Source organism: Ruditapes philippinarum, unplaced genomic scaffold (assembly GCF_026571515.1).
Source record: "Ruditapes philippinarum isolate M1 unplaced genomic scaffold, ASM2657151v2 ctg5741_1_1_1_1, whole genome shotgun sequence".
Taxonomy (NCBI): Eukaryota; Metazoa; Mollusca; class Bivalvia; order Venerida; family Veneridae; genus Ruditapes; species Ruditapes philippinarum.
Window position 1 is genome coordinate 56,336 of NW_026862270.1, and position 19,669 is coordinate 76,004.

Here is a 19,669-nt window from a genome sequence, read left to right on the forward strand (position 1 = left end):
AAGGGGCATAATTCTGATAAAACTGTTTGGCAGAAATTCTTGCCTTGATATGTAACAAGTATTTCCAGTTTGAAGTGAATATCTCTGATGTTTTTTTTTCTTAAAAAGGGAGATAATTGAGGAAGAATGCCCTTTAAGGGTTATCTGTTTTTATAGTAATGCATTCTAATTTTATACTGAATATGTATCACAAGTGTTAAGTGATGATCTTCTTTTTTTTGAGATATTAATCTCCCTCTCTGTGTTCCTCAGAATGTAGTCTATGTTGTTTTATACTGTTTTGGTGACACTTTTGTGTCTCTTGTTGTTTTCTCGGCTACGGTAAGTATCTTCCCCTTTGCCCCAAGTTTTTATTTATTTTATTTATTCCCCCCCTTCCCCGGGTCTCATGTCCCCTTACCTTGTGCCTTTTGACTTTAGTTGCCTAATATTCAATCATTTATTTGTTTTCTTTTAGTTCCTTATCAGTTACTAACTAGAGGATGCTTTTGTAAAAAAGCGCATGTCTCCCCCACTGCTGAGAATAACTGTGAATGGAAACAGGAATGGAAATGGAGATGACCAACGGTCACTGTGACCTTGACCTTTGAACTACTGACCCCAAAAACAATAGGGATCATCTGCTCAATAAGACCGTTCATCCTATGAAGTTTGAGAGCTGTAGGTCAAAAGGAACTCTAGTTATCGTCCGGAAACGAAGAATGGACGGACGGACGGACTGACGGACGGACAGGGCAAAAACAATATGTCTCCCCCCGAGGTGGGGGAGACATAATTATTTATTCTTATGTAGTGGATTGCCTGCCCATGCTCTGACTTGCGCCCTGTCCTGTTTTTGATTGGGGTCCTCCTGGGCTCCTTGCCACTGGCTCTTGTTACTGGGTCGGGTGGGGGCTGCATTCATTGAACGCCGCCTTTCCTTGTTGATCTTGTTTATCATATTTTAACTAAGATATTAATCTTAACAAAAAGATTATAATCAGGGAAAAAATATCTAAGTCGCATATTACTTCGCAAAAAATAAATTTAAGATTATCTGTCCTTTTCAAATTGCCTCAAGGAAACCAAGTTTAAAGTCAATAGCTCTGGTAGTAGTTTCTGAGAACATTGACCATAACCTATTATCATTAAAGGACACAGTGACCTTGACCTTTGACCTCAAATCAGTGTGACAGGTAGAACTTGTCAAGATGTATCCTGATATGATGTTATGGCTTTATGAGTATTGAAGTTAATGATCATGAGTGAAAAACTTAACTGAAAGGTTAACCAACGCTGATGCCAAGGCCTAAGACTGTGTGGGTCATGACAATACTGCCATATTTAGAAGAAAAAAAGTTGAGCTTATAAAAAACATCATGCTAGACAGTGACCATTATCATATTAGTAGCTTGTTTGTAGTAATTACATAACCATATCTTAAAATTCCACACAAGTAATTATAAAGCAATTTTTTAAGACTTCTTCCGTTTGTTCTAATAAATAGAACAAAGGACAAGAATCATTATCACCAATAATCTTAGAAAATTAGGCCACAATTATGAACAATTATGCCATAGAAATGACAATAATATTTTACTTTCAGCGATGACGAATGGGAAAGCTTAATTTTTCCATTCACATATAGATAGATATCCACCAAAGTTTTGAATGAATTCAAAATACTTAAATATTTCACTAAAATTTCTTTTTACAGGCATGTTGCTTTAGAAGTTGTGCAATTTTTTTCTTCTTGTGGATTTCCCCTTTTCTTCTGCAAATTTTGTACAAAAATAACATATGACGTGTTGCAAGAAAAAAAAAAATTATAAAAGAAAGTCACTTTTAAAATCGCTGCATACTGCTTTCCAAATACTTTGGGGGCTACACAGCTCTGAGGCAGTTAAAGAGACATAAGAGAGGAATGGGGACTGTGGTCTGTTTTTTACAAGAATAACTATCAGAAATGCTTTTATATAATATATGAAATAACTATTTAGTGGTAAGGAATGGATGAAACTGCTAAAACAGTGCTAGAGAATAACAAAGCTCATATTAAGATTAACATGAGAATAGATGAAGAGATTTTAGATGCACTTGAAGCAACTAGAACTCTAAATCATGAGGAAATTGAAGATATACAGGTTTGTTATTTTTACTGTTTATCAAATAGAAAAAAAGGAATCTTTTATTAAAGAATGCCTAATTATATAAAACACCAGGCTTTGTTTGATTGAGCCTAAATACTAAAACAAAATTGAGAGTTTAAATAGATTAAAAGATATGTTCAAATTTGTTTAAATTTTCTCAATGCTAATCTAATTAATTAACACTCCAGCAATTGTATATACTACTAACACAATGATTGAAGTTTTTAGAAAAATTCAATGATTTGGTCTTAACTGTCAAGCCCCCAACCACTCACTGTGCCAGGGTACTATCATTGGAAAGCTCATTTGAAAAAAATCTAGCAAAAAATTGAACTGAACCTAAAATGCTTTTAATTCTTAGGCTGAAAGAACTGACACTAGAAAGATCTCAATGTTACTGCGTATACTACCAAGAAAAGGACCACATGCTTTTCAAAGTTTCGTGAATGCTATAATCACAGATTACCCATTTCTTGCTGAAGAACTTATTGAGGAATACCACGAAATAAAAAGTAAGTACACTATAGATCAGAAAATAAAACATAGTGGCATAAAACCTAATTTACCTATATTTACAACTTGCAAATTTTATGGTAACTCATCTAGACAATATGTCAAAAATAATTGGCAGTTTAATTATCATTTTTAAAGCAGCATGCCTCCAGATTCATCTTTATTTCCATGAAAATTTTGAAAATGTATTTAAAAACAAAATATTGTTAAGAAAATCAAGAAAAAAGACAAAGAAAAAAAAGTTGGCAGGAAAAACGCAACAACAACAATATTGTTGTCTCATTTCCATAGTTAAAGTTCAGCATTTTACCATTTTAACAATAATCATGAACAATAATAGCGAAATAAAAAAGAAGTCAATTTCGCCAGAAATGCTGAATCCCAAACAGACTTCTATCACTGATTCTGTTCCCGACCATTTTTTGGGATGTAGAATATCATCAGCCAATCAAAGTGTCCTTTCGCACACAAATCATTTGATCACCCAATAGTATTGAGGCATATAAATTTTTACCATCCAATGTGCTTGTGACACATTTTTTCATCCGTCAATAAGCAACAAAAACATTATGGATTTAAATTTCAACTATTTAAATTTTATAACAGTTGTTTAATGTCTATAGATAGACTAAAAAAAATGACCCAAGTATTTTTTTTCTCTCAGGCTTGTCAGCATGCTACATTAATGATGTTGGCAGGCAAAGATAAAAGGTCTGTCCGATCTTTTGAACTGTGTCATATATATGTTGGTTACAAATAATGGTCAATTTGCCTGTATTTTAGAGAGTCTACATGTCGGATTTTTTATATGGAATAACACAGTAATGTTCACAGGTATAGAATAAAAGCTCTGTTATAACGCCTCCTAGGGCATAGAATAAATGCATTACAAAATCTCCAATTTATATTGAAACTTTTGTCAGACAAAAAAACCCCAACGCCCTTGGATGTTTCACTGAAAATTATGACATAGTTTGGCATGTCTGATAATTTGATTATTTGCATAATTACTTGCATACAATTGAAGACAATTATTGAGGTATTATTTTCATAAAGCCTCCAGCTTTCGCATGTATCAATTAGCATGACATTAGCACTATTAGGCTTGTGAAGCGCGCTTTAAATAAAACAAAAATACCTATATTTACACCTGTGTTACTCTTACGACACCGAAACCGTGCACCGGAAATAATCCCCAGCTGACTTCAGTTGATATTTTGCACTGGCGGTGTGAAGACGTGCTATGACATTTAGTTTATATTTTTTAGTTTTTTGTTGTTTTTTTTTGGTAAGTTTATCGGTTCCCTACCCCCTTACTGTATATTCAAGTCTTGGACGTAGTCCAGACAGTTATTTTGGGCTTTGTTTTGCCTTAATTATGAGTGGAAGTGAGGACGATAGTTCCCACCGTGAACGGTCCGAGCACGTGGTGTTGGACTTTGCCGATTCTGATGAGGGTTTTTCTGGTTTTGGTCCGAGGATATACCTATTGAGAGAGAGGAAGTTATTGTTACATCAGATGTAATGCAAACAAATAAGAAAAAAAGATAAAAGCTCTACGAAACAAGTTAAATCTAAACCAAAACAGACTAAAAAGAAAAATTCTAAAAAGCCCACAAAGCCCGTTTTAATATAGACAGTTTGTCTCAAGCAGACTTGGAAACATTGAGAAGTAAGCTTATGATAGATAAGCCTGGAAAAAATTCAAGTTCAGTGAATATTTTAGAATCTGAGGACCTTTTTGAACCAGATTATATTGACTCTGAAGATTATGAAAATGTAGACCCGAGTTTCAGGGAAGATTTTAGAAGAGGGCGTAACATGAGAGTCTCTTTTAATAGGGCTGATCTTTCAGACAGTGAAAGTGAATTTCGTGCTGATAAAAATGTAACCACGTAATAAAGATATGTCAAAAACCTTCTGAGTGCCATGATTTGGGTCTGATTCTGATGAGAATGTTAATTCCGTTTGTGATGAGTGGATTGATGCCTCAATTAAAAGTTACTCAAAAAGGTGAATTTATAAATTCTTTCTTTGGCATCTTTGATAAATGTTGCTTGTACAACACCATGTGAAACAGAAAAACTGGTTTAAAGTATCCGGTTCCAAAAAAATTGTGAAATGTTGCCAACCCCCTTTTATTAATCAAGAGGTTTTGGAAAGTACTAGACAAAAAGAAGCACGTAGTTATGATCATTTGTTTGTGGAAATTCAAAACTTACTTGCAACTGGTATGGTTCCAGTTTATCAAACTTGTGACCATTTTGGAAAGATGTTATAAAGTAAAAATGACAAGGCGAAAAAAAAGAACTCATTTCTTGAGTGTCTGACTCTTTTTTGGACAAGCTCAATACCAATTTGTCTTTAAGAAGAAGCATAAATTTGATTCGGCCCAGTATAAAAAAGAAAAAAGGAAAATTTGTTTTAATCAAAGCACTCCTGTTACGTCTCAACTTTTTGGTGACGATATTGCGAAAGAAATAAAAAATTGTGTGCGGGGCCCCAATTGCATTAAACTAGATTTTAAATTTTAAATAAACCTTTCAAAAAACCCGAGTTAGTTTTAAAAGGGAAAAGGTGTCGGTTTTATTTCCAATTCAGGTTCCCGAAACGTGCGTATCCCCGTATTTTTTCGGTTAAAACAGCTAAAATAGCAAAACCCTTTTCAAATTTGGTTTTCGTTTATTTAGCAGCCCTTTTCCCAAATTTAAATTTGCAAAGAAGAAATCGAAAACGTATTTGGGTGTACTTTCATTTTCGAAAAAAGGCCGAATTTTTTTTTCCCTTTTCCGTTTAACAGTTGACTGTGGGATCTTTTTTTCCCTTTAAAACCCGGGGCCAAAAACTTCCCAAATCCTTTTCAAATTTTGTAAACCCGTCAAATTTGTTTTTTTTTTGATAAACGCGTTTGGTTTAAAAAGTGTGGCTTGATTTTCCAAATTTAAAAATTGCCAAACGTTTTTTTAATAAAGGAAATCATGGCTGCCTTCCAAACAAAGCACATAAAAATTGACAATTTTTTTTAACGCAACTCAGTTACACACTAAAAACAATTGTGAATCCTATTGATGAAGACATTTTAGATCGTGTATTTAAAACGAAAAGGACGCACATAATTGTGAATTGCAACACAACACTTGAAAATTGGCAAAAATGTTATCTGTGGCTTTCAAAATTTCAGAAACTGGTACTGAAGTACGAATGAAATATCTGACTTGTCATAAATTTAAAGCTGGCAATGTATGGGCTAATGATGGTGCAATAAACATGCAGAAATCGGCAATTGATTGATGGTTATTTGTAACGTAACTGTTTATGTATTGTCACCAATTTTTGTTGTAAACAATATAAATATAAAATAAGAATATGGTAAAGGCCTTTCAATTGACGTGAATTCACGCTGAATATCTGCTAAATTAATGCAAAATAATATTTTTTAATGTATTTTCATTAAAAAATATTCTATTTTCAAAGGACCATATTATTTTTGTACAAAAAAGTAAGTCATTTCATTGCACCCTTTAGATTTACGATATATCTAAATTTACCCCCACATTCTGAAAAGTGGGGGTAATTACCCCCAGTGTAAAAAAATTATCTGGAACTCTGCATATTATGGGAATAATCGTACATATCAGTCAGATTATCAGACTCCCAGATGGAGTAACTTCAAAGAAAGAGGGAGCTTTAGAGGTCGTAGACGACCCTCTGCTACGGTGACATCTTCTCAAAGGGATGTCCCAAACGAATAGATACAGAGGAAGTTTTGCCTCAGGTAGGTAGGTTGAAATATTTTTCTCATATGTGGAAATTTTATACAAAGGATGATTGGATCCTTGAAACCATAAACGGTTATAAAATTGAGCTTGAAAGCATTCCTTCACAAGATTTCATTCCTTCTGAAATAAGTTTTTCTCCAAAAGAAAGAGAAGTTGTTGATAATGAAATCTTGGAATTAAGTAAAAAAGGAGCTATAGTTCATTCTTATTGGGAAGAAAATCAATTTTTATCAAATATTTTTGTTGTTCCTAAACCAAATGGGAAATATAGACCTATAATTAATTTGAAAAGACTCAATAAATTTGTTAAATATGAACATTTTAAACAGGAACATTTCAAAGTAGTTTTAGATTTAATACAACAAAATGATTTCTTTACATCAGTAGACCTTTGTGATGCATATTTTTCAGTACCTATTCATATAGATTACCAAAAATTTTTGAAATTTGAGTGGAATAATGTTCTTTGGAAATTTGTTTGTTTACCTTTTGGCTTAAGTTCAGCTCCAAAAGTGTTTACAAAAATTTTGAAACCAGTTTATGCCTGGCTTAGGCAGCAGGGTGTGCGATGTGCATATTATATTGACGATTCTCTCAATATGAATCAAACTGCCGAAGTAAATCATTTTTGTGTTTTTAAATTTCAAAATAACAGACCTTTGATTTGTAATTTTACAGTTCTTACATTTAGTTTTAAGAAGAAAAAAGAAAAAGTAAATAAATATAAGAAGAATGGTAAAAGAATAAGGCCTGTTAAAGTTCAATTTCAATGTACCTCAGATGCCTCGTGTTTAGGCTGGGGATGTTGTGATATTGCATCAAACAAGATTGCTCAAGGTCAATGGTCAGTTATAGAAGCACAAATGCATATCAATTATTTAGAGCTTTTAGCTATTTTCCTAACTCTTAAATCATTATACAAGCATGTTTCTGATACACATATTCAGATTCAGTGTGATAATGTTTGTGCTATTTCCTATGTTAATGACATGGGTGGGATGGCATCCATGGGAATGAATGATTTAGCTTTTGACATATGGACTTGGTGTCTGAAAAGAAATATTTTCATATCTGCTGTGTATATACCAGGTTCAGACAATGTTGTTGCTGATTATTTCTCTAGGAATTTCTCTGACTCCACAGAATGGATGTTAAAATCAGATATTTTTTAAAGCGTTTGTGTAATCATTTCTTTCAGCCAGATTTTGATCTTTTTGCTTCAAAATTAAATAGACAACTAAAGATTTTGTGTCATGGTTTCCGGATACTGAAGCAAAATTCTATGATGCCTTTTCAATTTCATGGCATGGTTTATTACCATATGCTTTTCCACCTTTTAATATGCTTAGTAAAGTTGTAAACAAAATTGTTGAAGATAAAGTGGAAAAAATAATAGTAGTTTTACCCTTTTTGGAAATCTTCAATCATGGTTTCCCTTAGTATTAGCTAATATTGCTGATTTTCCTGTCAGAAAGATTGCCAAGACACAGGGACCTGTTAGTTTTACCAAGCAACGGTCAAAGACATCCTTTAGCAAAGAAGATAAAGATGGTTGGTGTGGTTTTATCCGGAGATCCTTACTAGTAGAGGCTTTTCATCAGAAAGTTACGGATGTTATCTTACAATCGTGGAGAAATGGAACTCGTAAGCAATATGCAATGGCATGGTCAAGATGGTATTTTTGGCGTTTACAAAAGTCTAAAAATCCCTTTCATGCGTCTGAATTTGATTTAATGGATTATTTGTGTTTTTTGTTTCGTAACAAAAAATCGTATTCTGTTTTAAATTTACATAAAAGTATGCTTTTGCAAACTTTGCCATTTTTGGTAATAGTTGGTGTACGAAAACTTTTCTGATTTCAAGATTTATGAAAGGGATCTTTAATGTTAATCCACCTCGAGTTAGATATAAATCAATATGGGATGTTTCTATTGTCCTTAACTACCTGAAAGGTTTATTTCCTCTGTGTAAATTAAAATTTGAAAAATGTTAACTTTGAAGTTAACAGCTTTAATTGCATTAGCTTGTGCACCTAGAGCACAAACAATGGTTTCAATGGATTTGGATAATATGTGTGTTGAACAATCTCAAGTTGTTTTCTTTTTTTCCGAACCTCCTAAAAACTACGCAAGCAGGTAGATCAAATAACTATGTTTTGAACTTAAAACATTTTCCAGATGAACAGTTGTGTGTAATGCATACTTTGCTATATTATATCAGTGTTACAAAAACTCTAAGAAAATCAAAAACAACTTTTTTGGTTTCTTATGTGACTTATGATCTCTGTGTCTACTAGTACCATTGCAAGATGGTTGAAGACAGTTTTGTATTTGTCAGGTGTTGATGTTAACATTTACAAAGCTCATTCTTATAGGTCAGCTTCAGTATCTAAAGCTTATCAAAGGTGTTCCCTTAAAACTATTTTTGGATACAGCTAATTGGAAAAGTTGATAAGAATTTTCATAAATTCTACTGTAGGTCAGCTAACTTTAAAAGTAATGTGTCTTTTGATGAAGCTGTTTTTTCCATAGACGTGTAATGGAAATTTTTAGAATGAATTCTAAAGATTTAATGATATGGTGTTTTATTTACATGTTACTTTGTCATATTTTGTTTTCGAGAATAAATAATTCTCTTTGTTTTTTTGAAGATGATTGTTCAGTTTTTTCTGAAGATTTACTTTGTTGACAATCTTTAAAGATGCTAATTGATACATGCGAAAGCCGGAGGCTTTATGAAAATAATGCCCCCTCATCCAAGCATTTTGTGAAGGATGAGGGACATTATTGGAATAAAGCCGGAGGCCGAGCATGTATCAGCCCACCACTTGAATGTTATCATTCAAAATATTTTATCATTGAGTTTTGTTTGAAGTTTGACATATTTTATTTTTTATCCCACCCATGTTTTGGGTATTGTCAACAAAGTACTTTAAATTCTGAAGTCAGCTGGGGATTATTTCCGGTGCACGGTTTCGGTGTCGTAAGAGTAACACAGGTGTAAATATAGGTATTTTTTGTTTTATTTAAAGCGCGCTTTCACAAGCCTAATAGTGCTAATGTCATGCTAATTGATACATGCTCGGCCTCCGGCTTTATTCCAATAATGTCCCTCATCCTTCACAAAATGCTTGGATGAGGGGGCATTTTCTTTGGTCGATTGAATTTGTACTTAAAATTGTTGCTTTTTTTAATAATTTTATTGCGGTGATTTAAGGTCTTGCGACCTTATCATGGTAAAAAGAAATATCCAAAGATATTTTTGTGATTATCACAAATGACCATAAGGGACAACTGTCCTCAGAAAAAGAGTTTGTTTCTTTGTTTCATTTTACGCCTTTTCCCAACAGTATTTCAGTCATATAGGCGGCAGAAAAAGAGTAGTTGTCCTGAAAAGGAGTTTTGAATTTCTATTACAGAAAGTTCAAAACACAAATTATATGTGATTAAAATCAATCACATATTTGCATCTTTCACAGATTTCTCATATTTCTGCTTAGAATTGTGGCATTCTTTATGTCCATTACCTAAAAAAACCAAACAAGGTCATTTTAATGGAAAAATTTTTGTATTAAAAAAGCCACTTTTCCAAGACAGTATAAACATCCAACTAAGAATAAAATTTTTGGCATTTTATTTCAAATTTTTGTGGTTTTTTTTTTACTGATTACCAAACAAACAACAACATACAAACCGCTCACATTAAAAAAATTTGGGGGTGGGGGGGATGGGGGGTAGGGGTATGACCCCAGACAACCCCCATAAAATTTTATCGACTTCTGCTCTGGCGTTCTCAAAAATTTCTTAATGACAACCTTGCCCCATCCCCCAAAGTGTAAGCTAGGAAAACCAAAAAAATCCTTTATTACAGAGTTAGTCCATTTAGCAGCAGGATATTGTCTTTGTAGTATATTGTACTTGTAAGCTATTGTCCTAGAAGGCTACTGTAATAGTAGGATATTGTCCAAATGGGCAAATGTCTGTTACCCCTCAGCACCATAGACCTGGATCGATGTTATTTACACCTTGGATATAAATCTGGAAAAGGGCTGATCCCTTTGAAGCACTGAAAACAGCATTACATGTATATGAAAATTACACTTAATTGAGGCTGTTCATGGAGATAATGTAAACAAGAAAGAGGGCCATGATGGCCCTGAGGTCGCTCACCTGTATATAGCCCCCCCCCCCCCCCCCCCCCCCCCCCCTCCGGGCCAATTTTTACCGAAGGGTTTTTATTTGTTTATTTGAACAGACTTGGTAGACACCATAAGAAGATGTTTCATGCTAAACATCTAAGTTCTAGCTCATTTGGTTTTTTAAAAGAAGATTTTTTAAGTTTTTACTATACACATATAGTTAAAAACAATGACACCCCTGGGGCAGGGCCAGTTTTGACCCCCAGGCTTTTATTTGAACAAACTTTGTAGATTTTTACTTAAAGATGTTTCATGCTTAATATCTAAACTCTAGCTATTTGGGTTTTTTCAAAGAAGATTTTTAAGTTTTTGCTATACACATTTAAGGAAAATCAATGACCCCCGGGGCGGGGCCAATTTTGACCCCCAGGGTTTTTATTTGAACAAACTTGGTAGACACTCACTAGAAGATGTGTCATGCCAAATATCTTAGTTCTAGCTCTTTGGGTTCTTTAAAAGAAGATTTTTTAAAGTTTTTACTATATGCATATAGGGAAAATCAATGACCCCCTGGGGCGGGGCCAATTTTAACCCCAGGGCTTTAATTTGAACAAACTTGGTAAGCACTTACAGTACACTCAGCGCCGCTTTTTCAAAACCCGCGTGACCCTGCGGATGAGGTTTACCGCAGACAAAAATTTGCTCAGATATTGTCCGCTTGACCCCGCGGACAGAAAATTTTCACCACCGAGGACATAAATCGGCGGCTGAAACCGCTTCCCCCGCGGAACGCAGCGGTAAATTGCGGAGGAACGCGGCGGTCAAACACCGGTCAACGCCGTCGAAACCTTAAATTTTAAAAATTAACAAGCAATTATCATAGTATTGCAAGCAATCCATAAGTCCCCTACCGGTAAGAGCCCAAGCAACATTCTGAAGGGCCATTGGCCATTCACTTATGTTTTTATTTTAACTGATCACAGTGAACAGTTTTTATGTACAGACAGACAGACAGACTGAAGGACACTCTAAAGTTATTTTTTAAACATCCCTGTTATCAAAATATAACATTTTTGAAGCAAAATTTTAAAAAAAGGAGAAAACGATGTCATACATGATGTGAGTGTAACAAAGAACAATTAGTAATGAAGGTATGAATATTGAATGTTTATTTTGAATTTGAAGTAAATGAAAGTTAAAAGAACGAATAGGAAAAATAAAAAGTTTAAGGAGGAGATAATTCTGGAAATATGGATGCTAGATTTATAAACCTTGTCATATTATTGTCATATTATTATGATTTGGGAGTTTGAAGAAAATCCTATCATAATTGAAGAAAATTACCAATTTCTCAAAAAAAAGTCAAGTTCAAAAGGGGCATAATTCTGGAAATAGTCTTGCTAGAGTATTGAACACTCACAAATGTTGAGTGATAATAAGAAACATTTATATGAAGTTTGAAGTAGATACGTTCAGAAAAAAAGAAGTTGTTAAAAAAAACAATGTTTTTTTCATGAAAATTTTAAGTTCCAGGGAGATAATTTCTGATAAATTTTGTGCTAGAGTTGTAAACTTGTCACATATGATGTGGTTGATAACTAGCAACTTATATTTAAAGTTTGAAGAAAATACCTTCAGAAATAAAGAACTTATAGTGAACTAGAAATGTGTCCATAGGACACGGGTGCCCCCACCGCGCCACTGTTCTGTCAATCTTTTTACTAAGTCAAGGGAAATAACTCTACAAATACTGGATAAATCCACAAGCGAAACCCCAGGTGCAAATCTAAATATGCTGAGCAATCTACCCATAAGGTTTAATGACTATGTCAAATCCTTCTTGAGTAACTTGCGACACAAGTTGAAAATTGCAAAAAATTTCTAAGTGAAGGGCAATAACTCTGAAAATACTAAAAATATCCACACGAAAATACCCAGGTGCACAACTACACATGCTGATCAACATTCCTGTAAAGTTTCATGACTCTAGGTCAAATACTTTTTGAGTTACGTGTGACACAAATTGAAAATTGCAAAATTTCAGTAAGTCAAGGGCAATAACTCTGAAAATACTAAAAAAATCCAGACGAAAATACCTAGGTGCACAACAACACATGCTGATCAACATTCCTGTGGTCAAATACTTTTTGAGTTACGTGCGACACAAAGTGAACGGACGGACGGACGGAAGGGCCGACGGACAAGGGTAAATCTAAATGCCCGCCACTAACGTGGGGGCACAAAAAACTGAAAAACTAGAATCAGAAATCTTGAAATTCAGTCTATTTGTTGCCATAGCAACCAGAATTTTCAATACAGAAAGATAAGAAAAGAATGTGCATAATTTCCATACTGCCATCTACCAATATGTCAAGTTTCATAAAAATATTTTCAGTAATGTTTGCGTTATCACTGGATCCAGGTTATGTGTAAAATTTGCCATATTTTCAGTCTATTTGTTGCTATAGCAACCAGAATTTTCAGCATAGGAAAAAAAGAAAAAAACGTGCATTATCTCCATACTGCCATCTATCCAGTTTCATAAAAATATTTTCAGTACTTTTTGCGGTATCGCGGGATCCAGGTTATGTGTAAAATTTGCCATATTTTCAGTCTATTTGATGCCATAGCAACCAGAATTTTCAACATAGGAAGAAAAGAAAAAGACGTGCATAATCTCCATACTGCCATCTATCCATATACCAAGTTTCATTAAAATATTTTCAGTACTTTTTGCGTTATCGCGGGATCCAGTTTTGTGGACGGACCGACTGACTGACGGACGGACTGACAGACGGACGGAGGGTAAACCTAAAGTCCCCTCCGGTAAACCGGTAGGGGACTAATTACTGTATTTAAACATCAGTAAACGTACGTACTGTAACATGTACTGTACATATAACTATATGTAAAATTTGTTTGTTTGTTTTCTTTTTTGTTGTAATAAAAGTACATGTACAAATGCAGTGTATTTCTTGTTCTTCTTCTTGTTATTGTGTTGGGTAATGTATAATATGTATTCAACATCAAGATAAATCACTGTTGTCGCAACTTCATGGTAGTGAGAAACTTGAAGTCTAATAATGAAAAATTCGGCATATGACATTCATGAAAAAGATACTACAACAATTTATATGCCAGCTTTTGTTTCTTATTTAAAAACTTTGAAAACGTAACCCTCAACAATTTATTCAGGCAATATTCCAGGACGATTCTTTCAATTGTCAGATGCGTTTTACTGTTTCTGTTTATTTGCATGTTGATCGTAAAGTCTTATATTTTATTTGGAACATTAAAAGAAAGCGTTTATTTCACCAAAATATACATTAAATGATATTCTTGATTTATCTAATTACAGGTGTGAGCGTATATGTTTTGAAGTTTGTATCAACTGTTGAAGTTTATTTTCATTTTTGTTTTAGTAGTTTCTTTGTTTGTTCTTTTTTATCTTTTTATAGATTTTTTTTTGCAGAATTTTGTTAAACTTGATGTTATACTTTTTGTTATTTTATTATGAACAGCATGTACATACATGTATATAAGGCAAACAAGCACATGGCAGTTATTTTCTAAGAACTTCCATCGACTGATTTTCAAGTTCATTTTATTTTTATCTTAAGATATTACTATTCATGGGAATAATAGTATTTGTAGACAACATGTAGTTTTAAGTACATGCAATTGAACGTAATTGTCTTTGCTTTCTTGTATTTATTATATTAAGTTTTCATTGAAATTAATTCTGAGGATAATAATGTAATTTTATAATTTGTAAAAGGCAGCCTAATTATTATTTTTTAATGGGTGAATTTGTGTCAAATAAACATACGGTATGTACAGTATACAAAAACTTTTTGGCAAGTGTCATGCATATTTCTCATGTCCATTTTCGACGGGGGTTTAATACTGTAAAAAAACACAAACAAACAAGTCTATCCGTTTTTTAAAGAATATAATTGCATACAAATAAAATCTTATAGATGGTTTAAATATCTTTTTCTTTTATTTCTAAGATATGTACATGTATTTTATTTATGTCTTGTCTTGTATTCACACTCATCCACCTCTTACAGGACATGTACTGTAGCGTCAGTCATCATTGAGAAATCAGCAAAAAAATGTCCTTTTTTTACTAAGTATCATATTTATGGCTCCCATATAGTTTAACAGCAATAATACTTTGAGAACCACAAGGAATGAAAAAGTAAAGATGACAGTGATAAATGACGATTTCAGTTGTAAAAATATTGGTATGTGGACGAATAGTTTTGTGGACGTTTATAACAAAAATATTAAAAACAACAACAAAAACAGGTACAGCTGTAATTTTTTTTTTCAAATTCCGTTCAAAAAATTTAACGTATAATAACATTTAAGGAGACGATTGTGGTCAATTTTCAAGTCATTGTGTAAAAAAGATAACGTTAATAAATAATAAAACGTCTATTATTTTTGGAGGTTAATTTATACTGACCAACTGACCTTGGCGTTCCCCTGCGGGAAACGGGTGACTGATTTTATCGACGAATGAAGAACGGTCGTCAGAATTTTGTCCGTGGTGGAAACAACTGAACACCGGGGATCTCAGGGAAATTAGACTTTCATCGCAGACGAACCCCAGCGTTTGCCCGCAATAAAAAAAATCGTCCGCGGTGGTATCGCGGAAAAAGCAAAACCCGCTGTGAGCGTACTGTATTAGAAGATGCTTCATACCAAATATCTAAGCTCTAGCTCTTAGGGTTGTTTAAAAGAAGATATTTAAAGATTTTTCTTTCGGTTGTCATGGCAACCAGAGTTCTGCATGGAATTCAATTCTTTGAACAATTTTTAAACGTGATCACCAAAGGAACATTCCTGTGAATTTTGGATGAAATTGGCTCAGTGGTTTATGAGGAGATGTCATTTAAAGCAAAAGTTTATGGATGGACGACGGACGGACGGAAGGACGTTCTCACAGGACAGTAATTATGCGGCTACTCTATTGTTCTCTCTATTGTTTTTTTTAGCCACGCAAAAGAAAATAGCCACATAAAAGCATTACGGAATGAATGACATCAAAGAGAACCTATTGTCCCTCTAGCCACATAATTACTCTCCTGTGAGTGCGGACAGACGCCGGACGAAAAGGGATCACAAAAGCTCACCCTGTCACTTTGTGATAGAAAAGCTAAAAATGAAACATCCCTCATACACCACTAAATAACCTTACTTGTTTGTGCACATTGAATAAGTTTATTGTAAAGCAATCTAATATGATCGAACAAAACTTCAAAAGACATAATAATCTATACAAAACTTTTTGTGCAATGGTTTTCTTCAGGCTCTGAACATTCAATTATAAAACAAAATTCAGATAAAACAAAATATTCAATAATTTTTTTATTTCTCAAGGAAGCCATACCAACAATGATGAAAAAGAACTGGAGGTTCCTTATGTTCCTGAGGAAAACAGTACACATAGTGATGAAACAAAACTGAAGGCCATTTATGGTTCTGAAGAAAGCAGTACCAATAGAGATGAAACAGAACTAAAGGCCAATCATGTTCCTGAGGAAAGCTGTACCAAAAGTGATGAAACAGAATTGAAGGCGTATGTTCCTGAGGAAAGTGGTACCAAAAGAAGTGAAACAGAACTGAAGGCCAATCATGTTCCTGAAGTAAGCTGTACCAAAAGTGATGCAACAAAACTGAAGGCCAATCATGTTCCTGAGGTAAGCAGTACTATTAGAGATGAAACAGAACTGAAGGCTTATGTTCCTGAGGTAAGCGGTACCAAAATTGATGAAACAGAACTGAAGGCCAATGATGTTCCTGAGAAAAGCAGAAAAAATAGCAATCAAGAGAAAAGCATTACAAACAGCAATCAAACAGAAAATCCTGAGGAAAGCAGAAGCAACAGCAATGAAGACCAGAACGCAATAAATAACCTCCAGGAAAGCATAAGAGCCCTTCATCGTGCCCCTACGTATGCTAGCATGTCTATGCACTCTGATCATAATTCAACACAATCCCATCTTAATATTATCTATATGATGTTGAAAATGCATCTTATCTTCATGAATGAAAGGGAAGATTTCTTTGGTAGCCCTGAATTAGCTACTTTTGTCATGATAAAGCCTCTCCTAGAAAAGGTCATTGATCTTGGACAAGAAAGTTACAGGTAGGTCAATGCATAATTATAATAATAATGGTTTTTGCATTTCAAATCGCTTGCCTTTCATCTTTTTATGCTTAATTTTTGAAACAGACTTTCATTCAACAATATATTATCTAGTTCGAACAAAAATGAATCAGTATAGTTTTTACCTATCCTCATCTGAGAAGATGACCATACACCAGATATGGTACACACTTAAAACACAAGAAAAACATTTCTAACACAACACCTATGTCTTTAATGCATTTGTATTAGGATTATTTGAGAGTTTTCATCTTTATCTTTTTGCAAGATATATAAATCATCACCTGTTTGCCTATAAATTTGCAAGTTCCACTGTAAACTTTAGGCAGTTAGCAAAAGGGTACAAAATCTGGAAAAAAAAACACACAAAAAACAATATGGTAAAAAAATAGATCCAAAAGATTAATTAATTTGTCCAAGAATGAATACCATATAAGTGCATTAACTATGGCCAGACATCCAGACAAACTGGCTTACTCAAATCATTACAATCTTAATTTTTACGTACTGAATTCATAATTTTAATTACATAAAATACATGTATATCTTTTAGGCTTGTCAGAGGAGCACATAGAGTCTCTTTGAAAAGATGCATTGAAACAATGAGAACAGAAAATACCAACCTGCAGGGCAGACTACTGGAAAGGGAACAGCGGATCCAAAAATATGCCAACAAAATACGCCTGCTTGAAACAAAAATCCAAGATTATGAAGCTCAGTTAAGACAGAAAGACAATAGATTAAACCAAAAGGAATCTGAACTTGAAGAAGCTAGAAGCATAATTCAGACACTGGAATCACAACTTGAAAACGCTGAAAGTAGTTTACGGGCAAAACAAGAAGAATTTGATACAAATAACATGAAACTTACAGAACTCACAGAGGAAAATAAAGAACTAAAGAAAAAAGTTGCTGCAAATGAAAACATAGAACACATTCAAAATTATAGAAATAGATCAACAAGATATAATAATGTAAGGGGAAGAAGGAAGCCATCAAATGATCAAAATCTTGGGATATCTGGTTTTCAACTACAAAAAAGGTTATGAAATAGACCTCAAATTACAGAACAATTATTTTCAAACATTATAAGTTCAAGCTCAAAGAGTAGTTCATGTTAACACCAGAGCAGGTTTGCAATATTTCATTTAAATGTCTACTAATTTCGGTCAATACTTAACCTTCATCAGGACAAATAAATTCTTAAGTTTTTGCTATTGAAGTATGTTAAAAATGGCTAAACTTTATTAATTGTTTGTCACTAAAATTAAACATAATGTTACTTAATAAAGAATTTATTTGGGCTAAATCCTAATAGTCTGTATAGCAGAGAAAAGGTCTTAACTGGTGGTGAATAGTCCATATATTCTATGACATTGATGATTTGCTCATTGTTATTGTTGTACATTAGATATTCATCATGGCTGCTGTTGTTTCTATGCTTTTCATGCTGGTAATGGTGAAATTGGTTGGGGTATTTTATATGTCATATTGTCTCTATATTCTGTTTTGCCATTTACTTCCTTATGTGTATTTTATGTGCTTTTTTGTATTTTCTGATCGCAGATCAGATAATACATAGCTAACATCCACGGTCTCACACATTATTTCCTAACAGTCCTAACAACGCAAATTAGTTCTCACTCAAAACGGCTTAAAAACCAGCAATTTAAAAGAAAGAACAATTTTTTGTTACAAGTGTGCAACAAATTACTACACCTTCAAACTTTTAAAGTAGCGTTGGCTTATAGAGTTGTCAATAAATGCACACTCACAAATTACGCGGATGAATATGATTTTAATCAATGAAAATGCTATTTTTAGCGATGTCGATTACCGAATACTACACAAATAAATCTGACTGCTGAGTAGTTGAATATATAGTTTCTACATGTTGGACTGTTTGGGCGAGAAGATTTTTGCTTCAATTTTAAACAATTCAAAATTACCCTAACCCGAAATGCGATGGAAATTCTAAATTTAGAATGACTTGATTTTATTCAGCGTTGATTTTATAACTTCTCTGTGGTGCATGGGTAACACGCTAGTTTGGTGCTTGTGTGAGAGGTCTGGGAATTCAAATCCCAGTCGAGTCAACATTTTCTTAATTCTTTTTTACATAAATTATTTTTTGATGCAACTCTAGTTATGCAAAATTCCGTATGTATCAAACTCTGGTGCCCTGCAAGATGACTCATAGTACATAAAAATAAACTTATACAGGAAAACACATACAGATATACAGTACGATTTAGATTGCAGGAATCAGAAAATACCACAGAGCTTGCAGCCCTTTGATTTTTCTTTACAGTAGGTGTTCCCAGTCTTGTTCATGATGATTCTGAATCTAGGTTTTTCCAGCAGTATATTACTCTCGTTGTTTCCTTTTTGTTGTTTTGTATTTTAATGTTAGCTATGGTGGTGGAGTTCAATTGTTTCGAATTTGACTTTGTCGAATACATGCAGTTTACTGGAGTAGGTTTGGAGTTTGTCCTTATGTTCATATAATTTATTTCACTATGAACATTTATATTTGCTTATAGTATCCTTGTGTTGTTTCTAATGTCTCTGTTTTTACCATCTGGTATAAGTAATGTAACCGCATTTTTCACAAAGGTAATGTATTTGTCGAAGCTCTATAAAGTTGATTACTTCTAGTTCTTTGGTCATAAAAATAGTCGTCTAATTTTCATGCCTTAAATAAATTAAATTTAGTCCTGAAGGTGTTTAAAATAGTTTGTAATAGTTTAATCCAAACTTCCTTATTCGTAAATGTATGTTTTTATTGCATTCTGTACGCTGTATTATATTGACGTCAAGATTATTTACATTATGTCCCGCACTGTTAAAATGGCAGGAAACTTGCTCCACATTATTATTAGATTTAATGTCCACTATATGATTGTAGAATCTTTCTCTTAGAGAATTT

At 33.5% G+C, this 19,669-nt stretch overlaps 1 protein-coding gene across 1 annotated transcript; it reads left to right on the forward strand.

The window, feature by feature from the left end:
- Positions 1-1,685: 1,685 nt before the first annotated feature.
- On the forward strand, positions 1,686-18,779 carry LOC132718475 (cingulin-like protein 1). Its single transcript, XM_060702173.1, has 4 exons — positions 1,686-2,123; positions 2,491-2,641; positions 15,951-16,719; positions 17,294-18,779. The coding sequence occupies exons 1-4, from the start codon at positions 1,989-1,991 to the stop codon at positions 17,787-17,789; spliced, it is 1,551 nt and encodes a 516-aa protein (XP_060558156.1). The 5' UTR covers positions 1,686-1,988; the 3' UTR covers positions 17,790-18,779.
- The last annotated feature ends 890 nt before the right edge of the window (positions 18,780-19,669 follow it).

What these genes read in the sequence shown, in the direction of transcription:
- LOC132718475 (XM_060702173.1), top strand. Translation starts at nt 1,989, where the DNA reads ATGGATGAAACTGCTAAAACAGTGCTAGAGAATAACAAAGCTCATATT. An exon ending in AGGAAATTGAAGATATACAG is followed by an intron (nt 2,124 to 2,490) that starts GTTTGTTATTTT and finishes TTTAATTCTTAG; the next exon opens with GCTGAAAGAACTGACACTAG. An exon ending in GGAATACCACGAAATAAAAA is followed by an intron (nt 2,642 to 15,950) that starts GTAAGTACACTA and finishes TTATTTCTCAAG; the next exon opens with GAAGCCATACCAACAATGAT.